The sequence below is a fragment of the Schistosoma haematobium genome, chromosome 2 (assembly GCF_000699445.3).
Source record: "Schistosoma haematobium chromosome 2, whole genome shotgun sequence".
NCBI lineage: Eukaryota > Metazoa > Platyhelminthes > Trematoda > Strigeidida > Schistosomatidae > Schistosoma > Schistosoma haematobium.
This window is the reverse complement of record NC_067197.1, coordinates 9,209,728-9,225,672: the sequence shown is the minus strand read 5'-3', so window position 1 is coordinate 9,225,672 and position 15,945 is coordinate 9,209,728. Positions and strand designations below refer to the sequence as shown.

The 15,945-nt window shown below is 40.2% G+C and overlaps 1 protein-coding gene across 1 annotated transcript; it reads left to right on the top strand.

Moving 5' to 3' along the window:
- The first annotated feature begins 2,180 nt into the window (after positions 1-2,180).
- UBAC2 (Ubiquitin-associated domain-containing protein 2) lies at positions 2,181-15,662 on the top strand. The gene is made up of 7 exons (XM_051214271.1): positions 2,181-2,247; positions 10,764-10,891; positions 10,954-11,229; positions 11,271-11,391; positions 11,429-11,476; positions 11,512-11,775; positions 13,581-15,662. Exons 1-4 carry the CDS (start codon positions 2,217-2,219, stop codon positions 11,274-11,276), a joined length of 441 nt encoding a protein of 146 aa, XP_051067423.1. The 5' UTR covers positions 2,181-2,216; the 3' UTR covers positions 11,277-11,391; positions 11,429-11,476; positions 11,512-11,775; positions 13,581-15,662.
- The last annotated feature ends 283 nt before the right edge of the window (positions 15,663-15,945 follow it).

The following is a 15,945-nucleotide window of genomic DNA, read 5'->3' as shown; positions in this document are numbered from 1 at the left end:
ATCAACTTCATTGACTACGAAAAAGCATGTGATAGCGTGGACAGGACAGCACTATGGAGGCTTATTCGACACTACGGCGTACCTGAGTAGATAGTCAATATCATACGGAGTTCCTATGATGGATTAAACTGCAAAATCATGCATGGATGACAGTTGACAAATTCGTTCGAAGTAAAAACCGTTGTCAGGCAAGGTTGCTTACTCTCACCCTTTATCATTCTCCTGGTGATCGACTGGATCATGAAGACGTCAACATCTGAAGGGAAACACGGGATACAGTGGACATCTAGGATGCAGCTGGATGATCTACAGATGATCTGGCCCTCTTATCGCAATCGCAACAACAAATGCAGGAGAAGACAACCAATGTAGCAGCAGCCTCAGCATCAGTAGATCTCAACATACACAAAAGGGAAAAGCAAGATTCTCCGACACAACACAGCATGCAACAATCGAATCGCGCTTGACGGAGAAGATTTGGAAGATGTAAATACCCTTACATATTTGGGCAGCACCACAGTGGATCTGATGAAGATATGAAGGCGCGGATCGGCAAAGCGAGAGCAGCATATATACAACTGAAGAACATCTGGAACTCGAAAAAAACTATCTGCTAACCAACACCAATGTAAGAATTTTCAATACAAATGTCAAGACAGTTGTACTGTATGTGGCGGAAGCCTGGAGAACTACGAAAGCCATCATCCAGAAGATACAGGTGTTTATTAACATTTGTCTACGCAAAATAATTCGGATCCCTTGGCCAGACACTATCAGCAACAATCTACTATGGGAGAAAATAAACCAGATCACAGCAGAGGAATAAGTCAGGAAGAAGTGCTGGAAGTGGATAAGACACACATTGAGGAAAGCACCCAACTGAGTCACAAGACAAGCCTTCACATGGAATCCTCAAGGCTAAAGGAAAAGAGAAAGACCAAAGAACACATTACTCCGAGAAATGGAGACAGACATGAGAAAAATGAACAAGAATTGGACAGAACTGTAAAGGAAAACCCAGAACAGTGTGTGTTTGAGAATGCTGGTCGGCGGCCTATGCTCCAATGGTAGTAACAAGCGAATGTAAATAAGTAAGACATAAGTGGTCTCGGTAAACACTCACTAAAGTTGTAATTGTTACCGAAAATTAATTGGTCTTTAGAAAACAGTCTTCTATGGGAAATTAGAATCACTTCTGATATTTTCTCTCCACATTGAGCAATAATCTAGATTAATTTTTCCAGTTCCATAGCCTTTCTGCAAAAAGCACTGACTTCTGGAGTTGCGACACCAAATGTAAACAAACATCCAAGATGTTTGGTCGCATCAGTGGGTCACCAGATAGTTTTAGGGTAACGGTGTTGTGGAGCAGGTTATGTTTCAGGTGCTCTAGACACAATACTCAAGCACCTAAATGGCGTTGAGATAAGAATGAGTGAGACTTGCTCATCATGCAGTCAGAGCTAGCTTTAAACACGGACAGCATTAGACTAGATGTGACCACTTTAAACGAAACGTAAATCACTCCGTTTCCGAAAAAAAGTGACCGTTTGGGAGGAAATTTATTGTTAAGGGTCACGGACCATAATCATTTGCACAGACTTTGCCAAGTATTCAAATCCTTTAACCAGATGTTTCGAATTTTCTATTCCGCCTACGTCAGACCACATCTAGAGTACTGTGTTCAAGCAGTCGGCACATGTCTTATTTAGGACACTAACTCACTTAAGCATGTTGAGTGTGCAGGAAAAGAAATTAGCCAAAAGTCTTTCCAAACGCTTTTATGATGAGCGCTTAAAATGCTTGAACCTTTCCCCTTATCATCTTGTAGAAGTCGAGGTGACCTATAGGGCATTTCGTATCTTTAATTACGACTTGGGTGTTAGTATGTCCTATCTCTTTGTCCCATTAAGCACTAATAATCTTCGAAGCCATAGCAAGATGGTTGAAAAGTCGCGATCTGATAGACTCATAATGAGGTTCCGTTTTTCTTATCGACTGGTCAACGACTGGAACGCCCTACTCGAACATGCGGTATCAGCCTAGTCAGTGAGCACTTTCAAAAAGAAACTGGAGCCTCACCAGAAAGCAAACTCTAAGGATTAGCACAAGTCTATCAACTTACTATCCTAATAACCGAAGACTGAAGACAAGGTCATCCGTCAAACATATTAGATATTGGATTTGGTTGCGGCAAATTTACAAGTGTTGCTACTATGTTGGCTCCCCAAAGTCATTCTGGCTTTTGTAAGTTATTCGGTTGAATCACACTCTTACCAACACTGTCAGTCTCTAATGTTTTAAAGCGTTATATTAATTTTGATCGTTATCTCATAATTCGACACATGTACCAGCTTCGGGCACAAGTTTCAGTTTCAGTTTGGGAAGGACAGGAGGCCTGATGGCCTGTGTTAGTCCTGGCAATGGTGGTATCTCAGTTGATCCAACTTTCTTTTGAAAGAATCGACGGATGGAGCCTTAACCACGTGTTGAGGTAATGAGTTCCACTCGTTGATGATTCGATGGGAAAGTCGATAGTCAGCTGACAAGTAATTTGTTCTTGGCTTGTGAACTTTTTTGGAGTGTCCTCGTAAATTCTCTGTTTTGGAAGACAAGAAAAATGAGGGCATATCAGGTGAAAATTTGGCACTAAGCAATTTGAAAGCTGTAATCAAGTCGCCTCTAGTTCTGTGATATGACAACGGGAAAAGATCCAGCTTGGCCAGTCGAGCTTCATACGGAAGCTTCGCTATTCCGGGAATCAGCTTGGTTACCGTTCTCTGAACCTTTTCCAGAAGCTCACTGTCTTTTTTAAGCAGGGGATGGCCGCTTGTATACAGTACTCAAGTTTAGGACGTAGCACACTATTGCACGGTAGTGTGCAGTAGTCTTTAAGTCTTGGCTAACGATGACTCCTAAGTCATTACATGTCTGGACGACAGGTAGCTCAGTGTTATTCATCGTGTATGTATCTGTACCTTGATGACCGATATGCATCACAACACACTTGGAAGTATTTATCGGCAACTGCCAGGTTTCAGACCATCCAGATAATTTCTTCAGGTCATTTTGAAGTTCTAAGCTATCACCCTCACATCGTATCGTTCTCCATATCTTGACATCGTCAGCATATGGCAAGACCGATGATGATAGGAGACGAGGAAGGTCATTTATGTACAAGAGGAATAGCACTGGCCCCAAAACTGTACCCTGGGACACTCCACTAAGCACAGTTCCCCAGCTAGATAACTTTGAGTTCACCCGAACTCTTTCATATTCAAATACCAAAATTTGGGTACTCATTTTTAGGGATGAAGCTTCACTTTGTCCTCGTGTTTACACATCTTAACCCTTGGTGTTCTTCTACCGTTAAATTTCTTTTTGACGAGCGACCGAATAAAGTGTGTAAGTTGTTAAATTTGAATTTCAACGTGTGTATGATCATATTGCCAGGGAATTTAAACAAAACGAAGTAGTCTCGATGTGTTTTGTTCCCCCTTAGTAGATAACTAGCAGATGGCCAACACGTTTAGGTGTATACATGGCCATATATATATATATATATATATATATATATATATATATATATATATATATATATATATATATATTCTCACACGTTGAAATTCGAGTTTAAAATCACTCGAGTGACTTTACAGGATTTATGATGTGAACTAATCCTTATAGATTCATTAACATAGTGAAATTTTGTACGAAAGAATCCATTTCAGTGGCAGCTAAGAACCTGGTGTCTGTTCTAAGCAGTTATTGAAGTCAGGTAGATTCTGGACATCCATTCTTAAATGTTACTGTGAGTGAATATTGTACAGGTGACTAATAAAGTTAGAAAATTTCTTATATACCTTAATATATAATATATGAGTAATATTGTCTCAATCTATTGAGAAAATAAAATCCATTTGGACAACACTGATCATCCATAATGTAAACAAGTGCTTTACACCACAGAAGTTCAAATTCCGCAAATTTAACAGACTCTCCAGTTTGCACTCACCCTAATGATGACCTCTTGATATTCATTTTCACCTTACGGTGAAAAGAGAATCTTGAACGAGTGTGCATCAGCCCAAGTAACTGCGAATGCCCGGCGCTTTAGCAGGCTGGTGGGCACCGAGAGTCCACCTAGGGGAGTTAGAAAACCATGATCCCAAACCAACGTTGAACATCGGCTCCATGATACTGATGGAACAAATGGCGTACGAACCAATCGTTGGTCACCGGTTACCATGGGACTGCATCTCCTTACGATCCTCCATTGCCTTGTGAGTCGGACCTTTAGGTCGAAGGCTCCGGGTGTGACCCCCTGAGAAAACCACCTGCTTCGATCTGGGAACCCAGGCAGTACCAAAGCCCTCACACAAATCCGTGATAATTACTACTGGCCTCATTGTTATTGTGTGGTGCAATGTATTTGGTACCCCCTTGTACTAATATTTATATCTTCAAATAATAACTAAATTGGTACAGCTAACAAATCAAGCTGAATGGCAAATGAACAAATAATAATATATATGATAGTGGGAATGACCAACTATTTAGGTGGAGTTTTGTTCTGCGAGCTGAATGGTTTGGTCTTGGAACTCTCATTTTTCTTTTGAACAACATCATCAGCACAAACTCCAGGTAGAAGTGAAGTGCTCGAATTTCTCCACATATGACTCACAGCTTGTCCTGTCGACCTCGGTCTCGGTCGGTTATTGTTGACCTTTAGCCCGTCACTATCCACTTTTTTATTTTGACTGTAGCTGCGATTGGTTTGATTCTTGTTTCTATATTTATCTATGTTTTTTTCCGATTGGTTGATAGATTGGACCGATTTCAATGCGTTAGTTGATTGCTGATTGACCTGAGCACCAAGCTTCTAAAAATTCTCTGGTGCTTTTAGTACTCCCTCTATCCAGGATCTCGACATTTTTCCAGTCGAATGTGTCCATAGTCAGTCAGTCAGTCAGTAACAACGTAGAACTTCGTACGTACGTACATCAGTTCGAGTTGCCACACCACATTAGCACAGAGATGCAGTTGTCGATTCAAATCCCGTAGTGGTAGAGGTAATAAGAGTATAAGCAGTAATAGGGATGACTAGGGTTTGGAGATGTTATTTAAAGAGTATAATCCAGTGAAATAAATTTGGAAAGAGGAAAAAAGGGACATGAAGAATTCAGAATATTAGAATTTGGGAGAACACAGAGAGTGGATGCACCTGCGCCATTGCAAACGATTTTGAGCCATGTCATTCAGGGTCTCTAACCATCGGTTGTTATCATCTCGCGGATCCCAACTAGCTAGTCCACACTTACCAACATGACTCAGTTCACTTGTCAGTGACTTCATGGACTTGTGCCATGTTTTGGTTTGGCCGCCCCTAGCTTTCTTCCAACCTACTCCTATACCACTGAACATAGCACGTCGAGGTAGTCGGTCGTTGGGCATACGTAACACGTGTCCCAGCCATCTCAACTGATGAAGTTTCACTACTTCATCAATTGATTTGCCATCCTTACCTAGTACTCGGTTCCTAACAACTGTGTTACTTACTCGATGGTCCCAGTATATACGAGCAATGTTTCGAAGACACCTATGATCAAATACTAGTAGCCTACGGATATCCTCTACTCTTACCGGCCATGTTTCACTGCCATAAAGTAGGACGGAACGAACTGCTGCGCAGTAAACACGTCCTTTAGTTGATAGACGGATATCTCGCCTACGCCATAAATGACGCAAGTTGGCAAAAGCTAGTCGAGCCTTCTGTATCCGTGCTGAGATTTCGTCACACACCAGACCACAAGGGCTGATGAGACTTCCAAGATAAGTGAAGCGGTCGACACACTCAACTACTTCACTCCCTATCACTAGTTCGGGTGTCGATGTAACCCAACCCTGAAGCAACATTTTTCATTTCGAGGGAGAGAATCGCATCCCGAACATGCTTGCATTGTTGCTTAGAGTGGTCATAAGACTCTGCATTTTGTCAGCGTCTTCACCAAATAAAACTATGTCATCTGCATATTCTAAGTCAACAAGTGAACCTCCCGGTAGAAGTTCAACCCCTGGAAATTTAGATGAGGAGAGTGTTATCTCTAAAAGTGCGTCAATGACAAAGTTGAACAAGAATGGGGAGAGTGGACAGCCCTGACGAACACCACTTGAGGTAGTCAATTCTGATGACAGTTCTCCATAAGCTCTCACTCTACCAGTTGTGTTCGAGTAGAGAGCCTTTATAAGGTTAATGTACTTCTTTGGTACTCCTTTCAGTGACAAACACTGCCATAGAACCTCACGATCAACAGAGTCGAATGCCGCCTTAAGGTCGAGAAATACTACCATTGTGGGGCGTCTGAATGTGTGTCTGTGTTCTAGAACCTGACGTAGTGTGAATATCTGATATATACAACCACGTCCAGGTCGAAAACCGGCCTGGTTTTCTCTAATCTGCTCTTCACGAGCTTTGATTAGGCGTCGAAGTATTATTGAAGCTAATATTTTAGACACTATATTGGTCAAACTGATTCCTCTGTGATTGTCACAAGAGGACTTTTGTCCTTTCTTATAGACTGGCACAATCAGTGATTGAGACCAGTCAGATGGGATTACGTCCAGTTCCCAAATTCTACCTAAGACCTCGGTTAATCTCATTGCTAATACTGGACCACCATCCTTAAAAATCTCAGGAGTAAACCTGTCAGGGCCTGCTGCTCTCCCTCGTTTCAGATTTCCTATGGCTTTTTCAACTTCGTAAAGGGACGGAGAACTTACATTAACTTGCCATTCAGGTTGACTAGAGATCGTGGGAAACCGAAGTGTGGCTGAAGGCCAGTTGAACTGATCCCTAAAGTGTTCTGCCCATCGATCCAATCTCCTGGATTGAGATTGTATAATATGTCCAGCTTTCTCTGAGATTGTTTCGCTAACGGTCGGGTTCCTAATTCCGGTTTCCTTAACGAGTCTGAACAATTGTCTGCTATTACCTATTGCCGCTGCCTTTTCCATCTCTCTTGCTTTCACTACCCACCACTGTTCGCAATCATTGCGTAGACTTCTTGTCAGCTTGCGCTTAAGCTGACTCCGCTCTTCATTATGTTCAGAGCCAGGTGGAATGAGTTTCCGAGCATCTATCAGTGCGATAGATGCTGCTGAGATCCAGTGTTGCTCCCTAACCTTCTGGTTTACCTTACTAGCAGATATCACTGCTGTTTCCACAGCTTTTCGGATATCATTCCATGCTGCATCGGGGTGGGCATCACATACATGGCTGCCTAACTGTTTTCCTAGTTGTTCCTGAAATATACTCTTAGCTTGAATATCATTAAGTAGGCCCCTAAGAGGTTTCCTTGCAGCGTCTTTCCTACGTCCAGTAAGACGCAAGCAAATACGCGCTCGCACCAGAGCATGATCTGAATCTAGGCATGTGCTCCAGAATGAGCGACAGTCTTCTATCGAGCCCCTCCATCGGTGGCTGATAGCGATGTGATCTATTTGGGTCCAACGTTGGGACGAATTAGGGGTCGCCATGTTAAAAGATGTTTTTCCTTATGCTTAAAGTTAGTATTTGCAAGGAACAGGCGGTTATCTGAGCATAGCTGCAACAGACGGTCGCCATTATCTGTTATTTGAGCCACGACACCATAAGATCCACCTAGATGTCTTTCCCTATCGCTTAGTTTACCTACTTGAGCATTAAAGTCACCGGCCACTATTACTACATCAGAGCGCTTAGCTTTTCGGAGAAGGTCCGAAAGCTTTCTGTAAAACTCATCTTTTACATCATCTGAGCTGCAGTCAGTGGGAGAATAGGCAGAGACGACGAAGAGGCAACGACGAGTGTCCCTATCTTTCCGGATTCTTACTGTTCCGTTCAGTCGGACAGCGCACAAACGACTGTCTACTGGGATCCACTCTAAGAGAGCTAGTTCTGCCCTAGGACTCAATGCTATACCTACGCCGGCGAGGCCACGGGAAGCAGAATCAGGGCTTCCATATACACGAAGCGTAAATCGAGTCGGTTCTTTATTTTGGCATGGTGAGGTCAAATGAATGACGCTACTTGGATCCTGTATGCGCGTTTCGGAGACGCAGCACACATCGATGGCGCGAGATTCTAAAGTCCTAGCTAAGGAAGCCTGCTGTCCTATTTGGCAAAGTGTTCGTACGTTAAAAGCTCCTACGTGTAGTTTAGAGCGTGGTTTCAGGAGACCAGGAATAGCGTTCCACGTACTCGAATCGTTTGCCCTAGCGGTGCGAGGTGATAAAGAGACGTGAGGAGGGTTAGTCATGGAGATAAGAGAGGTATTAGGAGGTGTAGGAAGGATTTGAATGTGACCACCTTGGTCTCGTGTGCTGTTACGGGTATGAGGGCTGATGTCACTTCCCGGCTGCCCACACCGTGGAAGGGTATTTCTTGAGGAACCTGAGAAGGAAGTTGGATTAGTGGTGGTCTTAACGACCTGTGAGCGTGACCGCAGAGCCCAAGGGACAACTGCTTGAGGCCGGTCGCGCGCACGGCCTTTTTGTGAAAGGTTTTTGACGTGTTAGCTCCGTTCTTCAAAGGGCCTTACCGCTGGAGACGGAAATCCGTGAGGTAAGGTGAGGTGTGACATCTTTAGGGTCGACCTTTTCTAACCCCACCCCTCCTTGTGGGAAGGCAGCATCGCTGTCATGCTGGTTGTCCGAGGGAAACACCTTACTGCTGTCACACCTCTCTACAGTCAGCAGTACGACTTCGCCCTCAGTCCATAGTTGTTCAAATGCATTGATATAGGCGAGAATGTCATGACGATTGACTGCCAGTTTATGTTCGTGCAGGCGAGGAGGAAGGGGGCGTCCACCCTGTTCGATGTAGCGCTTTTCGCAGTTGAAACAACTTATTTTGTAGATGATATTTGGCTTGCTTCTTTTGTCATTTCGTCCTCTGGTTTGCATAGGATCGATTGGAGTGACTTTGCTGGTTTGTGTGCTACACCTATTCCAAACGGTTTCAATAATCTCGTAATTCATATGTCTTTTATATCGAGGGAGCACTGGTCCATTGGATTTCATTCTCCATAGATCTTGCTTTGGCATTTGTCCTGCATTGACGAGCTTGTTTAAAGTCCTTGAGATTTGGTTGTCTACCCTTTGATTGGATTTATATCTATTGGTTTATATACGCCTTCATGCTCAAGCAGTTCCTCGGCTTTCCTGATATATTCTTTCTTGTCCATTATTACTGAAGTTCGTCACCGATGTGCTACCTGGCGCCCTCCTTCTGCATCTGAAGCCAGGACTCAGATTGATCACATCGTGATCAGCTACCACTGGTGTGGTTGCGTACAAGACTTCTACTCCTTTTGGAGTGCTTATCTGGACTCTGATAATGCCCTTGTTTGCCTTAGATGAGCATGGGTTGCAACTGCATGACGCCATGAAAATGACGATTAAAGCCACTTGCGGCCTCGCGAAACGTCCCGCTTATAAGCACTGGGTTTCTTCAGGCTCCTTACAACTCATCGAAGCCCGTCAGTCTACTCCGGGTGACCGTGAGTTTGACCACAATCGAAGGATGTTACGTAATGAAATCGGGCAAAACTTGCGTAAGGACCCAGAAGCCTGGTGATCGGAGCGTTCTAATTAGCTGGGAGCAGCAGCTGCATCTGGTAACTGTTGGAAGCTCTTCCAACTCATCCGAGCCACTAGCAGCAAGTCTGGTGTAAGCGAAACAATCTGTGAAGATGACGGGATGCCAATCACTAACATCCACCGACGTCTTGGACGATGGGCAGAATCCTTCGAAGGGCAGTTCCACTGGCCTGCTGCTCCGGCAACATAGGTCAGGCTGTCCTGCCCTCCATGGCCGTTGGCAACTGATCCACCTAACGATGCGGAAGTCCACAAGGAACTCCGACTCTTGAAACGCTACAAATCACCAGGCCCAGATAACTTGCTTCCAGCCCTTTTAAAGATGGTGGCAACTTTCTGGTTAAGAAACTGACTGAGTTGTTCACAAAGGCCTGGCAATTAGAGAGTGTTCCAGCATCATGGAATGAGTCGGTAATCGTTCACATCGTTTCTGTACCAACTATCAGGGGATAAGTCTACTTCCCATTGCGTCCAAACTATCGGCTTCTGTCATACTTCGTAGATTGCTCAAAACTCGAGAAAGATTGGCTCGTAAGTAGCAATAATGAATACTGTAGTTCGTCCTTTGTCCTCCGGAACTATGACAATATCTTCTCCAGTTCCGAGTCTCTTTAGGGCTTTTTATTTTTGTAAGGTCATTTAAAGGATGAAAGACAACACTCAGAAGCTTGACAGTAGTCCATCAATACATTCCTTGAGACTCTTGTGTATCAGTTAAACTTTCTATAATTTACACCATAGACAGAGGTCAGTGGTACCAACCATAGCACGAACTAGCAAAACTTAGAAAAGTAACTAAATAAAATCGGGAGACAAAAAGCACGGGATTGTTCATGTTGAGGTTTTAGCGGAAGCTGAACAATAATCATTCTTTATTACTCTGATGAGTTTTGGTCATAGCTCGTAAAGTTTGCAAATCAAACACACGCTTTCCTGGACCTTATTAAACAGGACTGGGACCACATGAGTTACCCGTGTAAAACGATAGACTACAGACCTACGAAACATGATAACTTCATGGTATTCTAGACAATGTCATATGTTAAGTTACTTGAAAGTTCTATCATGCATTTACGAATTATTTTAATGCCAATTTATTTCTTACTTTAACATGTTTATTCCAGATAAAACTACGGTAACCAAATGTTTTCTGGCATTCAGTGTGATATTTTCCTTCATCCTATTAATGCCATTTTCAAAACGGAAAGATATATTTACCTATAATTTAGATGATATTTTCGAAAATGGATCGGTTAGTATAAAATAAAACTATCTTGAGAATTTTTTTCCTTACAAAATAATCTTGCACATTAGATATGGAGATTAGCACTTTGCCAACTACCTTTTCTTAGTACAAAAGATCTGGTATGCGGTGGATTACTGTTGTACTATTTTCGAATATTTGAACGACGCTATGGATCAAGAAAATTTCTGGCAAGCTTCCCTTGGTTTATATTATGTTTTATTATTCTTAATGCATATTTAGTCATTCCTATTTTATTGTGCTGCAACGACAACATTCGTCGAACTGTTGATGGCTTTTATTTTGAGGAAATTAAACTTTTCACTTCATATACTTCCTTCTGGACCGTAAGTTACTGTGCATAGGCGTTTTAATATTACGTCATTAGATTTAATTTGATTTTCCCACTTTTTGTGCCCTATTTTCTGGACATTCCATGGGTCCCCGTTGCACATGTGATGAGGATCCCAATAACTGGAAAATCATTTCCATACATATTTGGATTTGAAGTAAGTATCCAGATTTACCTACTTATTACGTTTCTAGATTGCTATGACATCTCCGGAATCTTTATTTGTTTGTATATGCGGTTTGGTAAGTTGTGTGTAATATTTTATGCGTCAACCTAGAAATTGGACTGAATATATTCTTTACCATCTCCACTGGTCCCTTTTTTATCATTGCACGCAATTGATTTTCTTAGTCATAGAGGAGTTTTGAGTTTTGATAACGACGAATGTTTGGGCTTATTTAAATAATGATTGGAGCTGTGGTCGGTAGACGATGTACAGTCACATAATAAGAGCCATTTATAATTGCTCGAAATCTTGAATTAGTGACATGGGTCCTCAAATGGACTATTATCCAAAAATAATAATTTGCTTGCTAGCATAGTAAGTTTTTCTTCCAGTAAAATAATATGCATGTTTGTAACACATAAAATACCAAAGAAAGTTTATTAGCTGTTTGTTTAAAGGAGTTTTGTAGAGATTAGTTCTAGTTTGTTGAAGAGTCGCATGCTAGCATGAAACAGCTGTTCAGTGTTCTATGGTTCCAAACTGTACCCCGATTGAGGTTAATCTGTGATAAGTACAAACTATAACTAGATGTCTTTTGAAGCATCATCATTTACATGATATAAGTCCGGCCACTCACATACTGATGAAAATAGAAACCTATGTATATCTCAATTCAACTTCATTCCTAGCAGATCAGAGTCAGATCGATCTATTTCATTCCTTCTATTTTATTACTTACAGTTAGTTAGTTTCATCAAGTCAATCTGTATAGATAGATATGTGTGTTTAAAAATATGTTTTTTTTGGAAAATGCTATTTATTTTCATTAAAACGATAATAGAGTGCAGAGTTATTTCTTTTCAGTAAGTATTTCATAGTGACTTAGCACCAGTATAAATATAATTTACGATAACAGCATAGTACCAATCAAACAGTACTACTATATAATATTTCTGTTTCGCTAGTGAAAATGATGTTTAGTGATTAACGACGCAACTGAATGAAGCACGTTAGCGGCTATCTGAACTTTGTAGTTCAGCGTACATGTTAACATTTGAAGCGAAGGACACTGAATTTGAATCCCAATGTGAATACCACTGGGATGTGGGTATATCCAGCTAACGCGTTCAAATTAGGACTAAGTGCACGTCGTGGATTCCACTACTAGTCTCAGTTCATCTGTTCTACATAATTAAGGTAAAAAATTGAAAACTTGTGGTTCAGCGGTTGACATATATTACGAAATATCTAATAGTATGATTGGGGAGATATTTTAGCGTGGTAGAATTATCTATAGATGCAAAAGTGAGAAAAGTTTAGATAAACAGAATAAATGTTCACAATCACTTGCTGAATTGTAGTATTATAATGTAAAATTACTTTGCTGCCACTACATTCTTACTACAAATTACGCTTGATGAAAAGCTAATCGACAAAAAAGAATTAATTCACCTCATTGTTTCCATAAATTTCTAAATAGGGATTTTTGCTTTACTTCAGACTATTTATTTTAACACATAGATATTGGTACAAGGAGGCACCAAATACATATGCGCCACACAATTTTCATTTGATATGTATGTGAGCTGTGATACTGCCCGGGTGCCCAAACCGAAGTAGGTGGTTTTCTTAGGGGGCCACACCCCGAGCCTTCGACCTGAAGGTCTGATCCACAAGGCAGTGGAGCATCGTAAGGAGATGCAGTCCCATGGTAACCGGTGACCAACGATTGGTTCATACGCCATTTGTTCCATCAGTATCATGGAGCCGATGTTCAACGTTGGTTTGGGATCATGGTTTTCTAACTCCCCTGGGTGGACTCTCCATGTCCACCAACCCGGTTAAAGCGCCGGACATTCGCTTTTCGTCCTCTCAATTTCGTAAACAACACCCCTGGTGCGAGAAGGCAGTGATTAGGACTTCTCTGGCAGTGGCTGTATACACGTGAGAGCATTTCGAGAAAGAGAGCTGGTTCTCCCCACCCTCGGCAGTACCAGGCGATTCTATATATTAGGAAGTATATTTAACTATACTAATCAGTAACTATTTTTCAACTTCCTAGGAGTAGGATAAAATTTAGGTTATACTTAATATTTAGACAAATGTTAATATAATTTATAGTTTTTGTTAGACAATGTGACATATTTTCGTTTGATTCTTTAATTTTTCCATTATAACAGATCACTGGTTTTACCTACTATAAAAATTATTTAAACGTTCAATCAAGACTACTATTTCCTAAACGAGTTATTCAATTTGGTTCAAAAGTGATTGGTCCAGTGTTAGAAACTCCAGCACCGAAATATATAAATGAACCATTAGGTGCAACACTAGAAGTACAACGTCAAGTTGAATTGGATCGGAGAGAAATAAGTTTAATTGAAGCAACTAGACGTATGCGTAGTAGAGATTTGCCATTCAATATGAGTCGTGTATTGGTCGGTAATCAATAGTGATATTATTTATTTATGAACAGAAATAACTTTTAAAACTGTGATGTTTCATTGTATTTTGATTGCTTCTGTAACCAATGATTGTTCTATTTTTCAATGACAATATTGTATTAAATGTCAAACACAATTTGGAAATGTCTATTTTTACTAATAAATTATAAACTCAACAAATACACACATGTATCACATCATTTTACCAATAACTCATGTATGCATCACAAAAATTGCTCTTGAACATTATCTTCTGCATTTATTATTGTAAATGTTGAGGTTGTTTTTGTTTATGTATTGTATGTTTGTTGCCTCTCTGTTTCTAATATACGTTTGACTTTAACATGTAAAACTTGCAGTTTCAATTCTCTTTATGCATCTTCCGCTCAGCACAAATGCATATTCGTCAGTCAAAGTCATCGTGGGACGAGTCGAAATGAATATGCATCAAATTAATCTATCCATTTGACAAGTCTCACTTAAATATGACTCTCTTTAACGTTTCCAATCAATATACCAATCTTTACTCGTTATTAATTTGACTCACACAGTTGATTGGATTTATTGCATTTGTAATAGGTGTATAAATGGGATCAATGTATGATCTATTCAGTTTAGACAGAAATAGTATTTCATATGTATCTAGTTTATTGTCGATTACAAAGAAGTATAAGTTAACAGTGGAATTCTCTGTTCAATAATCATTGAGAATCCATTCTTTGTATTTTGTATACAATGTTATTGCCTTCTCCATTCTCGTTCATTTTAATACCCTTACTCCTCCTTTTGATGTTGCTTCTTAAATTATGACAAGTTAAATTTATGTATTTATCCCACAATGTTTGTTTCATTAACTCATTTTTTCTACATTCTGTTTTCATACATAAAGATTTTCTTTTAGTTTGTATACTTCATAATGGATGTAAAGTATTATCATTTATATGTAGCTACAAGTATACATTATGATTTATTCAGATCAAAATATTCACACAATAACTTGAAGTCGTGTATGTTTGAAACTATTTCTGACTGCCAAGAATAAGTCACTTATAATCCACTTTGATAATTATAAGTAGTTACGCAGAAACATTGCTTGTTGGTTAACGCGCATGAGATTACCGCAACCAGCCAGATTGAAATGCTGTTATATTTTGACACAAATAAAATCATCAAATTACATTTCATCAAGGATTAGTTAGTTCATAATCGGAAATATATTTAAATTAAAATAGATAAATGGGTAAAAAGCGGATGTAAACAGAAGTTAATTATCAAAAGACCAGGTAAAACTAAACTGTAATGACAGCCTTGAGTGGCTCACAAGCCAATCAGAAAACTTTGGTTATTAAGCAGCTAACAATAATAACTAGTGAGATTACAATGTATAATTAACTTTAATATGATTGATACTCCCTTACATACCAAACTACATTATAGTAAATTAGAGTTTAGGGTTCTAATTACAAGCTGACACCAGCTATAATTAAAGGATCCCTAGTAGCAATAAAAATAAGTAAATATCGTACATAAGCTTAAGAGGAGCTATCTTAAATTTGATCATTTTGTTCGCACATTATAGTACCACCGTTTTTCTATAAACTTGCGCAGGTAACTTTTGGATACATGATTTGACAGTGATCATCGGAGAAAAAGATCTCATTAGTTTGTAGTGTGGCGTCGAGTCGCGGTTGACTATGATCACCACTACAGGAAGACTACGTGCCAGTTAACCAATAAGATTCCCCGTAGGCCAAATATCAGAAGGTAGTTGATGGCTGTAGTTGAGATGTATTTATTGGCGATCTCGTGGTATCGAAAGAATACCGAGATCGTGCCAAAGAAGTACAAGCGGATTTACTGAGCAAACGTAAGTTCGTGCAAGGTCACAATCAACGGGAGGAAGAATAATGAATGTCTTTATTACAGTTAAACCAACAAGTACAGTAGAACAATCACTGGTACAATTGATTATAATAATTGTTTCCATTAAACCAATCGCGTTCTCTTGATAAAAGTAGGTCACTAAAAGTTCATGAATTAATTTGACTGTGTTGTCCTCAATCAGTATCTCAAGACTATTAGATTAAACCTAGCCAAAATT